Genomic DNA, 11,642 nt, shown 5'->3' with positions numbered 1-11,642 from the left:
TTGAGGTGGAATTTCGAAGTGTAGCTACTTAATCTATTACATATAATACTTACAAATCTTTAAATGGTCTAAGTGAGAAAGCATCCATTAGGGGGGGAAAAGTAATTCAGTCACTCAGGATACCTCAATGACGACTGATTCCCTTCTTGTCATTAAGTTACCTTGACTTGTACCAAGGACATGTATATTGTCGACACTGGCTCATACATATTCTTTCCTTGCCTATCAACGATATTATCCAAATTCTATTCCTGCTGTTACTCAACCTTCAACAGCAGCTGACAAACATCACCGTCGTAGTATGGCTCGAACTGGTTTGTTGAGATGTGAGCGTCCATCTCCCTGGAGTACTACGCAACCCTAGATAATGTGACCATAGGCATGGCTAGCAGAGACAACCATCAGAGCCAGCAGACTACCCGAGTCGGAAATCAGGCAATTGATTACACGGATGCCTACTCAACTATGGAGTGCCGCGGTAACCAGTGACCGTCAGCTGCGTATATTTACACTGCTAAGGGCGTACTCCGTATAGTGTCCCTAGTCGGCAAAGTGGAGATGATGTTTGCAGTCGGCTAGCTTTTTTATGCACCCAATGTGCTAGTTAGTCGATCTCAAAGATCCATCTGCATTGTTGAGGAAATGATAGTCACCAGGTGGTCAGTGCTTGCTGTCGAGACAGACATAATTTCCATGTTACGGACGATCTTAGGACTGACTTGTGGACCTACAAATGAGGACTATTCTTGACTGTAATCCATACTCTGAAAAGTAAACTTGCTTCTTTCAGATCAAATCTGATTGTATCCATCACATCAGAGAAACTTTATCCTGATCTCGTCTGGCTTCGTCGTGCTACCGCGCAGGTGCTGGAGATAGTATGTTCGACTCAATGAACTGATCTTAACGCCGATGTATTAAGCCGACGAGCATGCTGCTTTTGATCGCAGATTTACCGGAAAATGGAAAGGATAATTTGTTATTTATCCGAGCGGCGCCTTCTGATATCTGACTCGAACATAGATCTTAGAAGATCTTCTCGGTGATTTGCTGTGATATCAGGTTTATCCGATGGGTCACACATGAGATGTCATGAACTCATTTGCCTTTGATTTACTACCCATGCTGGATCCGCCCACAAGTTGTGTGGGGTTCGGAAATACATTTGCTTCAAGTGATATGTCAGATATGCCCCCCTGAATATCATGCATCTTTGTGGGAATTTGCCCGAACACAGCTCACTAATTCCGAAATGTATGCAGACGTTGCATAAGCGATTCATGCAGGAGTAAGTACGTTGGCGAGGACTTCACTACACATATTCTGGATATCACTTGGATAATCCTTAATGGTCTCTCTGCCGAGAGGCACTCAGCACTGTAGATTGCGCACTGCCACCACCAAGACTATCCTCATGCAAGGAGTTAGTCTGACTTCTAGAAAAGAGTTTGTTGGATCCTAATCGGCGGTTGAAAGCTTCATCATCGCAGAAGATTTCAGATGCCCGTGATATTCCATATAGGCTAAGGGGCATCCAGGTGCAGTCCAAGAACTATAAGAAGGCATCTCGCGGCAATCCTTCCAACCCATCAACAACAAAATCCGAGCTTTTCTCTTATCTATCTCACACATCACTCAATCAATCTACTATACTTTTTTCTTTCTATCCAACCATCAATCATCATGAAGTTCTTCGCAGTTGCCACCCTCGTCGCGGCCACCGCTATGGCCGGTGCTGTCCCTCGAAGCTACCAGTGGATCAGCAACAACGACCGCTCAGAATCAGGACTCAGCAGCTCTCATGCTCAGAATACCTGCGGAACGAACAATGTCAAGTGCTGCCAGGGTTTCAGTCCCGAGCATGGGCTGTCCCGCCAAGATGAGAGTCGCTTCCGGGCCGGATTGGGCGAGGGTGTACCCGGCGAACTGCAGGGTGGAAACAACTGTGGCCCTTGTAAGTTGATCTCCTTCAAGTGTTTGCTAGGTATGGAAGCTGATCAATTTGTCTAATAATAGGCGGCAATGAAGAAGGATCTCGGAGCGTTGCCTGCTGCTCTGAAGGCGTGAGTGACCTGGCTTCCTAACCAAGTCAGATGAAAGATAGTACTGACAATCATCATGACACAGAGCAATAACCTCATCAGCCTCCCATGCATTGCCATTGGGCGCCTGATGTAAATGTCACTCTTCGCTGCGCGAACATTCCGGGGCGACTCTCTCAGCTGATGCTGGATAATGTACAGTTGGGTGGTATTAATGGGGTCAAAAGATGATTTGTTGATGTTTGCGCGTCATAGTATTTGAATGTTTTGGAGTTCCCTACTCTTCTTTATTGGCTCTTTCTTCGTTAGTTGTTGTCTAAGTACAGAATCTTCCTCGGTCACTGGGGAGTCCGTTTAATCTATATAACCTTGTGTTGATCGAAGCTCAGCACTCGATATACCTTGTTCTGTTGATATAGTTTTGAGCGTCCGTGTTGAATTACTAGGCTGGGCTTATGAGTTTTGCCCAAGAGCTTCAATATCAGGAAGCAGGGCTCGAGTTGCGCAGAGCTTGAGCAGGAGATGCCCTTGGAGAGTATGAAAACTTTATGATCAGACCGATTGGCCTAGTGGTTTTAGGGCGTCTGTCTTACATAATTGGAGCTCACAGAAGGTCCCCGGTTCGATCCCGGGATCGGTCATTTGTTTTGTTTTTTACTCACATAACTTTTTGCTCTCATACTTCTTTGATAGACTATTTTATATTGATAAGTCTTTCTTTTGCTAGTCAGGTTGGGATTATGGAGCTCTTGAGTTCAAAGTTTTAAGTTTTCCTTCATCACTCTGTGCAATATACTTGCTGGGACACTTCGGGAGCCATTCCGGGCCAACAAAGCCCGCCTATAGTCAGTCAGTCCACTGCAATCAACTTACGCAAGTACGACGAATATGATGTGCACATTGCGTGAACCTCGACATGTTGAAATCCAGTACAGCAGGAATGATGTTTTCCTCCCTCAATACGAGTTCAGTAATCCTTGGCTGGCTCATGTCAATTTAGTCATCCGGCCTCCACCGGAAGAGATCCCGTTCCCCGCGACCCCGGATTTTCTTCCTTCTGCATCGCCCAACTACTTGCTGTATCTCCGGGACTTCTGTCCAGGATCGCATGACACCCCAGATCCCCCCCCCCCCCCCCACCATGTCTAGCGTGCAAGACTCTCATGTTCGTCATTCCGACAGCTCTGGTCGCCCCAATAAACGTCGCAAAGTCGCAATCGCTTGCGACGAATGCCGTGCTCGGAAGGTCCGTTGTGACGGGAGACAACCCGGTGCGTATTGCCTCACTTGTGTGACTCTTCCGAGAGACCCAGGTTACGTCGCTAATCTCTGAGTGCCAAGTCTGTGGGCCGTGCGCAAAACGAGTGGACCAGGGAGGCCAATGTGTTTACACTGGGGAGTTGGAGAAAAAGCGAGCAGTTCGCAAGTGAGTGCCTTCTGACTGCCTCAGGCACTAACGGGCTCCTTCCCGATTTGTCCACTCGAACTAACGGTCATCTCACGATGGCAGTTATATCGAAAGCCTGGAAAGCCGGATCAAGCATCTAGAGAGTCCTCGTTCCTTCTATGACAGTGGAGAAGCAGGGCCTGTGCAATCTTATGATGGCTCCGACCAGTTGCAGGTAAGCTACTACTTCTTGCTCCGTTGCCTTCCAGCATCGCAGAATATACCGCCTGTGAGAGTAGTATGTTCAGGTCACACTCACACTTTGCAGCATCATGCCTCGCCCTCTATGGGAGTGCCCACTCGCCATAATCGACCTAGGAGCATTGTCTCTACAGCGACTACGAACCCAGATCATCTTTCTCCGGCGCGAAGCACCTCACAATGTACACCCAAAGTAAATCCCCATCTTATCACCAGGCACACTACATATCAATCACCAGCCTCGCTGGATCAGTCGCTTCGACTGAAAGACCCAACGGACAGTGTCAATGCCATGATGGGTGCCGTGGAGGATGAACGTCCCACACAGGGCTTTTTTGGCAGCTCTAGTGCTGCCAGCTTTATCCGTCAAATCAAAACTGCCATAGATAAGAAGGTATCATCGCCGAACCGCCACACTTCGGATTCGATTCTTGGGGTCGGCCCGCCTCCCAGTTTGATGGCCACGAAGAAGCCACGGTTATCCACAGTCCCCAACTATGTCCTCCCTCCACGAAAGACGGCAGATAGCCTCATGGGGGTTTACTGGGAGTTTGTCTTTCCACTATATCCACTCGTTGACAGCCTTCAGTTGAGAAGAGAGTATGAGATGATTTGGACTGGGGAGGCTCTTCAATCTGATGAAAACATGCTTATGTGTACCGTCAATGTCATTTTTGCACTGGCCTGTCAACTGGCTGACTTTATCCCACCAGAGGAGCGAGAGGCTTCTGCAGATGCATTCTTTACTCGTGCAAAAGATCTTCTTCAATTCAACCTCTGGAACACAGGCTCCGCTGCTCTGATTCAATGTCTGCTTCTAATGGCTCAGTATTTGCAAAGCACCGACTCCGCCCATCAGTGCTGGATTGTCACCGGGCTGGCTATCCGCAATGCCCAAGGCCTTGGCTTGCACCTTCCCCAGACGATCGCTCGTCTACATAATCCCCAGGAGCAACAGCTGGCCCGCAAAATATGGCACGGATGTGTCCTGATGGATCGGTACGTGACCTCAATCCAATCAGTCGTTCTGTTCAAATATTGACATCGTGTAGAGTTATATCCATGACATTTGGGCGCCCTGCCATGATCGCCAAGGCGTCATGCGGATCGGTTCCTCTCCCGGCTACGGTGGATGAGGAGTATATCCCTGCAGTGTCTGGGTCCGAGGTGACACAACCAGCAGACCGACCATCAGTCATGGCATTCTATGCAAAGTCTCTTGAGCTTTATGAAATCCTGAACGACATCCTGTTGAGTCTGTACAGTCCGACAACCGATGAAAGCCCAGAAAACATCTATGACTATTACTTCAATAAAGAAGCAAATCAGGGAGAGCGGACGATATTCGAACTCGACCGGGCACTTACGAAGTGGTCCCGAAGCCTACCATCACACTTGCGAGGTGAATCTCATCTAGGGGGCGGATATACAGTTTTTTACCACCAAAGTGTTGTATTGCGTGCAAGGTATGTTGCCTAGTATGTGTTAAATGGTCAATTGCCAAACTAACCCTCTTACAAGATTCCTTCACGTAAGGATGCTTCTCTTCAGACCCATCCTGTCGAGATACTGTACTTCACGTGAGATCGGGATTGCGGATCCAATGATTTCCCTGCAAGACTCTTTTCCTCAGCGAGTTGCATTGCAATGCTCGACCATTTGCGTCAAGGTCGCGCAAGAGGTTATCGGGCTAATACACAGTAATATGCCCGCTGATGGAAGTTCAGGCCCTCTTCCTGCTTGGTGGTACAACATACTGTGTGAGTAGTTCAGCCCTGGTGAATAACTGTCAGCGAAAGCTCATGATGTACAGACGTTTACACCGCTGCCACCGTCCTCATAGCCGGTCGTCTCTGTCCTGCTATATTAGAAGAGGTGACTGAAGCTGCAATCACGCAGTCGTGGGAAAATGCTTTGGAGGTATTGCAAAGATATCATAGCCACAGCACGTCCGCCCGGCGATGTGTTGCAGCTCTCGAAATTCTGTACGAACGGGTAGTATCCGAAGGGCCCCCACTCCATGACCACCAAACGAGCACTTTCCCCACGAACCCTGCGTCTAATGGTCTCGGCGATCTCTCTTTAGGGGAGGGTATCAATTCAATACTGTTGGATAGCCTTGACTTCCCAGACTTTCAAGACATGTCATGGTTGAACAGTGTTCCCAGTAACCTCTTCTGAGCAGGCTTCCTGATGGTGAATTCCTTTCTACATACGCAATTTGCAGAACCAACTTTATTTCTCGGTCTGCTACACGAGTGTGAATTTGCAACTTGTTTCGAGCAAACCAGCTAATTACAGCATGGCGTCGGTCTAAGTAAGGCAGCTGTGGGAGAACGTAATATCCTTTTTTTTTTGAATAAATTTACGACATATCCAGGCCTGTAAGTCATCCAAAACATAGGTGTTCAATTTTGCTGTTTAAAGTTGTACATCACTAACTCTATAGTATAGATTCTTCCATGCCATGACCATATCAGTCAGTAACATCATCTTGCATCTTCTGGTCTGCGCGCGTGGCCACGAAATGTATGGCGACGATTGAGGGAAGTGCGCAGACTCCGATGATAGCACACATGACACCAGCTGCACCGCCCAGACCCAAAGTGTCGAACATGTCGGGGAAATAGAAAGGACCAATCTAAAAACCATTAGCAAAGAACTACTAACGCTTGGTGCTCTTGACATACAAAACCATACACATGTCGAAAGACATTGATGCAGACGCCGATACTGGTCGATGCTTCCTTATAGCTGTCGATAGCGAACGAAATCAGGATTGTCGTTATGATTTGGTTCCCAAAACTGGCGATTGCTGCACCCACACACGGGGTCACGTTCCAGCTGGTAGCCTTCTGTAGCTGGAAGCCCCATACGAAAAGGCCAGCAATGACAGTGGCAAATCCAATGTATGAGAGCCATAGCCGGTCTGCGGGGCGGTGATATCCTCTTCTTTTATGCATGACTTGCAGAAACCGGTCTGACATAGGGCCACTCAACTGCTCGCCGAGGACACACCCGATAAAGATAGCAATGAACTGCAGACCGATTTGCTGCGAATCGAAGTCAAACTTCTCACCGAAAGCGATTGGCATTTCAACAATCAGAGCAATGTTTCCATAGCAAAACACTATAGAATGAGCGCATGCAGGAATCAGCACCCTAGGCAGCCTCGTAAAAAGAAGTGGCTCGATGAATTCGCGAATCTTAAGGGGACGAGGGTTGATCCGGCGAGGGATAAACTTCTGGACGAAGCGAGATCTCGCCACCGCTGCATCAGAAAGATCACCGTCGGTCGGAATGTATAGCGTTTCTTCACCCAAGAGCAGGTAAGCGATGAACTGCCCGAAGTTCATCATGGCAAATATCCAATAGATCCACTCAAACCCAATGCGCTTTGTGACAAAGCCCATGATGAATGGCCCACCTGGAGTTCCAAGGGTCAACATAAGTGTCCACCATCCAAGTTTCTGCGCTCGCTTCTCCGGCTCACACAGCTCCGTGATCACACCGCTGCCTATCCCAATAGGAGGAGAGATGAGGACTGCAGTGAGCACTCGAGTGGCCATTTGTGTCCCGTAGGTAGTACAACGAGCTCCGCCGATATTGCAAACCATACTTCCAAGGACTGAAAACAGGAAAACATGGTATCGTCCGTAGGTAGAGGTAATAGGTCTCCAGAAAAGGGGACAAATTCCTAAGAGCAAGATCTGTATAGATGATCGAGGTGAGTCGGACGATCCTTTCAATATAAGAGGGGAAGAAATTGACTCTGTCAAGGGAGGAAGAAGTAAAAATATCACGGACCTGGACAGAGGTGAGATAACTGGCTTGTGGCACGGTTACGTTGTACCTTTCAGCCATAATGTCGTAGGCCGGTATAATGCCGGCCGCCATGAAGGTTGCAGCCATTGAATGGAAGGCCACCATCAGGATTTGGGCATTCTTCTTCCAGACAGGCCAATTCTGAGGGTTGGTGGGAGAGGTATCTGTCCAAGAGCTCCTATTGGGCTGCTGGTCAGGTGGCGTGGGGGATACATTCTCAAGATGAACCTCTTCCAGGCCGTTCTTCTTCAGTGTGTCAGAGCGGGCCATGTCGGTGCCCATGGATACTTCTTCTGTCATGGCTGCAGAGAAGAGTATGCTGGGCGCAGATCGAGGCGTCGAGGTATGGTTGTAAGAAGAGATGAAGGCCAGAGGTGAGCGGTGTTGGTGAAGAATAACACTACCCAACAGCTCTATGCAAAAGTACTAGTCTTCAGTCTGCTTTATATTCCAGGCAGCCCTGCACCGCGGTGTGCGTTCCGGTCCCCTTGCAGGCCATGACCACGGGACTTGAGCTGAGCCAAGCTGAACGCCATATCAACAGAGCGCACGGCCTTGAGCAGCTGGATGCCAAGATGCCAAGGAGGTATATCATACGGATCATCACCAATAAACCACTGATGAGAGGAATTGATTCCGAATTGTGAGCTCAGCAGTGGCCAACAACTTGCTACCCGAGGTTATACACTGCAGACCCAAGCCAACGTTGACCGGGATGGCATCCGACGGAATGTTCGGTGATGGGCGTCGGATGCGGGTCCGTTGATCTTCGCCCAACTTTATAAGACCCTGATGTTGTCGCGAGTCTGGGGGAGAAGCTAGTTGCGAGTATGTACCGGGGTTCAGGGGGTTCTGATCCGGGGTACGGATGGATCCCCGCATTTCACTGTCTCCAGATCTAACTTTCCGTGTCGGAAGTTCTATCGGCTAGATTCCCGGAAATGGCTCTCAACATCGGATGTCTTCCTTGGCCGGATAGATCATGTACTGTATGGACTTGTCGTTAGTTCTTTGCTGAGATCAGGGGTTCAAGGAGAACTTTCATTGAGAACTGACGCGATTGATGACACTTCGATGGACAATGCGGCAATGAACACGGCACTTACCATCCGCCATTGACGTTCGTCGTAGGAATTTCCTTGGAGAGTGTGCTTCGCACAAGGACGTGTCTTTTGTGCCCATTGTTGGCGAGCCGTACAAGGTAGATGTGAATGCATGGCAAAGAGTCAACTGATGTAATGCTACTCACAGTAGACTAGACTTTCGCTACTAGTGCTCTTAGTCGTAGCTCATGATAGCTTCCCCACAGAGTCAGTCGATGAGGGGATCTAAGCAACAGATATTGTCGGGGCAATACTGGCCGAGCTATTTCTCCGTTGAATGACTGGCAACAATTTCTCCGTCTCGCTTGGCTGCTAAATCCCCGCGATTTACCCCAGATTCTAAGCGACAGCGTCTGCAGCCATTGACGGGCACTTAAACACCCTCAAGTCATTAATTTTATTCCTGTCATGCATTGCACACACTTGTTGTCAATCTCCTCATTCGGGGTAATACAATCCGCACCTCAGCACTCTCACCACCACAAAAACTATAAGATGGCATACAATCTATTCTCCACAGAACCCTCCAATCCCACCTACAGGGTGCATATCCGTCTCCTCCAGACAGCACCACCACCACCACCACAATGCGCCTCCTCCACCCCCTCATCCCAACCTCCCTCCTTCTCACCCTCACCACGGCCACCCTACACACCACCCAAACCAACACCACCATAACCCTAACCAACAACCGCCTCACCGCCAACTTCTCCAAATCCCAAGGCCGAATCACCGACCTCTACCTCGACAACCAAGACCTCCTCGGACCCCAATCCGGCGACACCGGCGTCGGCCCCTACCTCGACTGCTACTGCATCCCCTCAGGCTTCTACACCCCAGGCTCGACCTCCTCAACGCTCCAACTCCTCACGGGGGTCGACAAATCCGGAACCCACTATGCCGGAGTCCTCATGGACGAGACCTACCCGCCGACAGGCCAACACTTCCAACAATACTGGTTCCTGCGCGACGGCGAAACAGGCCTACACACCTTCAGCCGATTAGCATATTACAACGAGACGACGCCATACTTGCGCAACTTGCAGGAGTTTCGAACATTGTTCCGTCCCAACACGGAGCTTTGGACGCATTTGACGTCCAGTGAGGTGCAGACCGCGCCATTGCCCAGTACGAAGGCAGTCGAGGAGGAGGTGGTCGTGCAAGATGCCACCTGGACGTTTAATAATACTCCCCATGATGCGTATTATGTCCAGTTTGCGGATTATTTTACTAAGTATACGTTTTCGAATGGTGTGTTATACGTTTTGTTTCTGTTGTATGTGGCTTTGGGGGAAACATGACTGACTTGTGGCTGTTTACTAGCGTGGAGGGATAATTCCGTTCATGGCGTGTATGCTGATGGGAGTACCTCGAATGGGAGTACGTTTGGGGCTTGGTTGGTTATGAATACGAAGGTATTTTGTTTCCTGGAATGTTTACCGGAGTCGTGGCTAATGAGGCAACTTGTGTTTTTGTTTAGGATACTTACTACGGTGTATGTGCTTGCGTGCTCCTAGCAGTGGGAGGAACATACTGACAACCTGCATAGGGCCCCCTGCACGCGGATCTCACCGTCGACGGCATCGTCTACAACTACCTCGTGTCCAATCACCACGGCGAAGGCACTCCCAACATCACCTACGGCTTCGATCGCACCTTCGGCCCTCAATATTATCACTTCAACGGCGGAAAAGGCTCCACTGCGTCTCTAAAGGAGCTGAAATCTGATGCAGAATCCCTAGCAGATCCGAGCTGGAACATCGACTTCTACGACTCCATCGCCAAACACGTCGTCGGATACGCCCCCTCCAGTCAACGCGGTAGCGTTCAAGGGAAGATCGAGCTTCCCAAAGGTGCCACTAGACCTATCGCAGTCCTGACCGTGGACGGCCAGTATTTCCAGGACAATTCGGTGAATTCATCCTCATACCAGTACTGGGCTGAGATCGACGACTCCGGGCATTTTAACCTGGACCACGTCAAAGAGGGGCCCTACCGACTCACTGTATACGCCGACGGCATCTTCGGTGACTTCGTACGCGACGGTGTGCAAGTGAAGGCCGGCAAGAAAACCACAGTTCAGGAAACCTGGAAGGCAGAGTCCGCAGGCACCGAGATCTGGCGACTAGGAACACCCGACAAGTCTTCCGGGGAGTTTCGACACGGCGTTGCGAAGGACCCCACTCACCCGCTTCACCCTCCAGAGTATCTAATCTACTGGGGCGCATATGACTGGCAGTCAGACTTCCCAGACGGAATCAACTATACCATCGGCACCAGCGATCCCGCAACCGACCTGAATACAGTCCACTGGTCAGTATTCGGGCCGACACCAAACGATCCGCGCGTCGAATACGATACCACGCACGACTGGACGATCAACTTCCCTCTGAGTGAGGAAGATCTCGCCGAGCGGTCCAAGGCCACGTTGACCATCCAATTAGCAGGAGCGAAGGCAGCATCCGGCAACACAGACGTGTACAATGCGTCGGAACCATATGCCAATCTCGCGTTGGAGAGTTACATCAACGACCAGGCGGAGCCCCTGACCCTTCTGGTTGGGTTCAATCAGTCAAGCAGCTGCATTGTCCGGTCGGCTGTGAGTTGCTATCAGGTTCGCTCGCGCATGGAGTTCCCGACGGATTGGCTGAAAGTCGGCAATAATGTTTTGACCCTGCATCTCCCGTATAATGCGACGGATACCGAGACGGCGGTTTTGCCGGCGACAGTGTATGTGCAGTATGATGCGTTGAGGTTGGAGGTTTCGTAAAGGAAGAGTGTATAGACTGTTGTCAGACTTTATAGACATCCTGCAGGTAGAAAAGAGACCGTGATGGGTGCTGCTTTTTGTGTGCGATAATTTGAAAAGATTAATTCTACAAGCGGAGAAGTTAGAGAATATAAGAGTGATGACTCTATAGTAGATTACTATCAGCTTACCAGTTCAATTCTTATCAGGCGGTGCATGTTGTAGACAGCGGCCATTAACATTAACCATAACAAAAGTGTAGACACCTGTCTCCG

At 49.6% G+C, this 11,642-nt stretch overlaps 4 protein-coding genes and 1 non-coding gene across 5 annotated transcripts; 4 read left to right on the top strand and 1 right to left on the bottom strand.

Moving 5' to 3' along the window:
* Positions 1-1,683: 1,683 nt before the first annotated feature.
* On the top strand, positions 1,684-2,178 carry BO83DRAFT_326794 (uncharacterized protein; the record flags this gene model as incomplete). Its single annotated transcript, XM_025528055.1, has 3 exons — positions 1,684-1,954; positions 2,017-2,063; positions 2,128-2,178. 3 exons carry the CDS (start codon positions 1,684-1,686, stop codon positions 2,176-2,178), a joined length of 369 nt encoding a protein of 122 aa, XP_025382055.1.
* Positions 2,179-2,597: 419 nt separating this feature from the next.
* Positions 2,598-2,683, top strand: BO83DRAFT_t269. Its single transcript has one exon. It is a non-coding gene; the product is annotated as a tRNA-Val (tRNA).
* Positions 2,684-3,205: 522 nt separating this feature from the next.
* Positions 3,206-5,949, top strand: BO83DRAFT_373171 (transcription factor domain-containing protein; the record flags this gene model as incomplete). The annotated part of the gene is made up of 8 exons (XM_025530021.1): positions 3,206-3,317; positions 3,384-3,468; positions 3,553-3,664; positions 3,758-3,872; positions 3,960-4,689; positions 4,743-5,156; positions 5,212-5,450; positions 5,534-5,949. The coding sequence occupies 8 exons, from the start codon at positions 3,206-3,208 to the stop codon at positions 5,869-5,871; spliced, it is 2,145 nt and encodes a 714-aa protein (XP_025382054.1). The 3' UTR covers positions 5,872-5,949.
* A 217-nt stretch (positions 5,950-6,166) lies between these two features.
* BO83DRAFT_421851 (MFS multidrug transporter) lies at positions 6,167-7,815 on the bottom strand (the record flags this gene model as incomplete). Its single annotated transcript, XM_025535011.1, has 3 exons — positions 6,167-6,331; positions 6,381-7,400; positions 7,498-7,815. 3 exons carry the CDS (start codon positions 7,813-7,815, stop codon positions 6,167-6,169), a joined length of 1,503 nt encoding a protein of 500 aa, XP_025382053.1.
* Positions 7,816-9,205: 1,390 nt separating this feature from the next.
* On the top strand, positions 9,206-11,388 carry rglB (polysaccharide lyase family 4 protein; the record flags this gene model as incomplete). The annotated part of the gene is made up of 4 exons (XM_025536397.1): positions 9,206-9,869; positions 9,942-10,033; positions 10,099-10,113; positions 10,168-11,388. The coding sequence occupies 4 exons, from the start codon at positions 9,206-9,208 to the stop codon at positions 11,386-11,388; spliced, it is 1,992 nt and encodes a 663-aa protein (XP_025382052.1).
* Between the last annotated feature and the right edge of the window lie 254 nt (positions 11,389-11,642).

The sequence above is a fragment of the Aspergillus eucalypticola genome (genome assembly GCF_003184535.1).
Source record: "Aspergillus eucalypticola CBS 122712 chromosome Unknown BO83scaffold_49, whole genome shotgun sequence".
NCBI classification, from domain to species: domain Eukaryota; kingdom Fungi; phylum Ascomycota; class Eurotiomycetes; order Eurotiales; family Aspergillaceae; genus Aspergillus; species Aspergillus eucalypticola.
The sequence above is the reverse complement of the archived record's forward strand: the minus strand, read 5'-3'. Positions and strand labels throughout refer to the sequence as shown.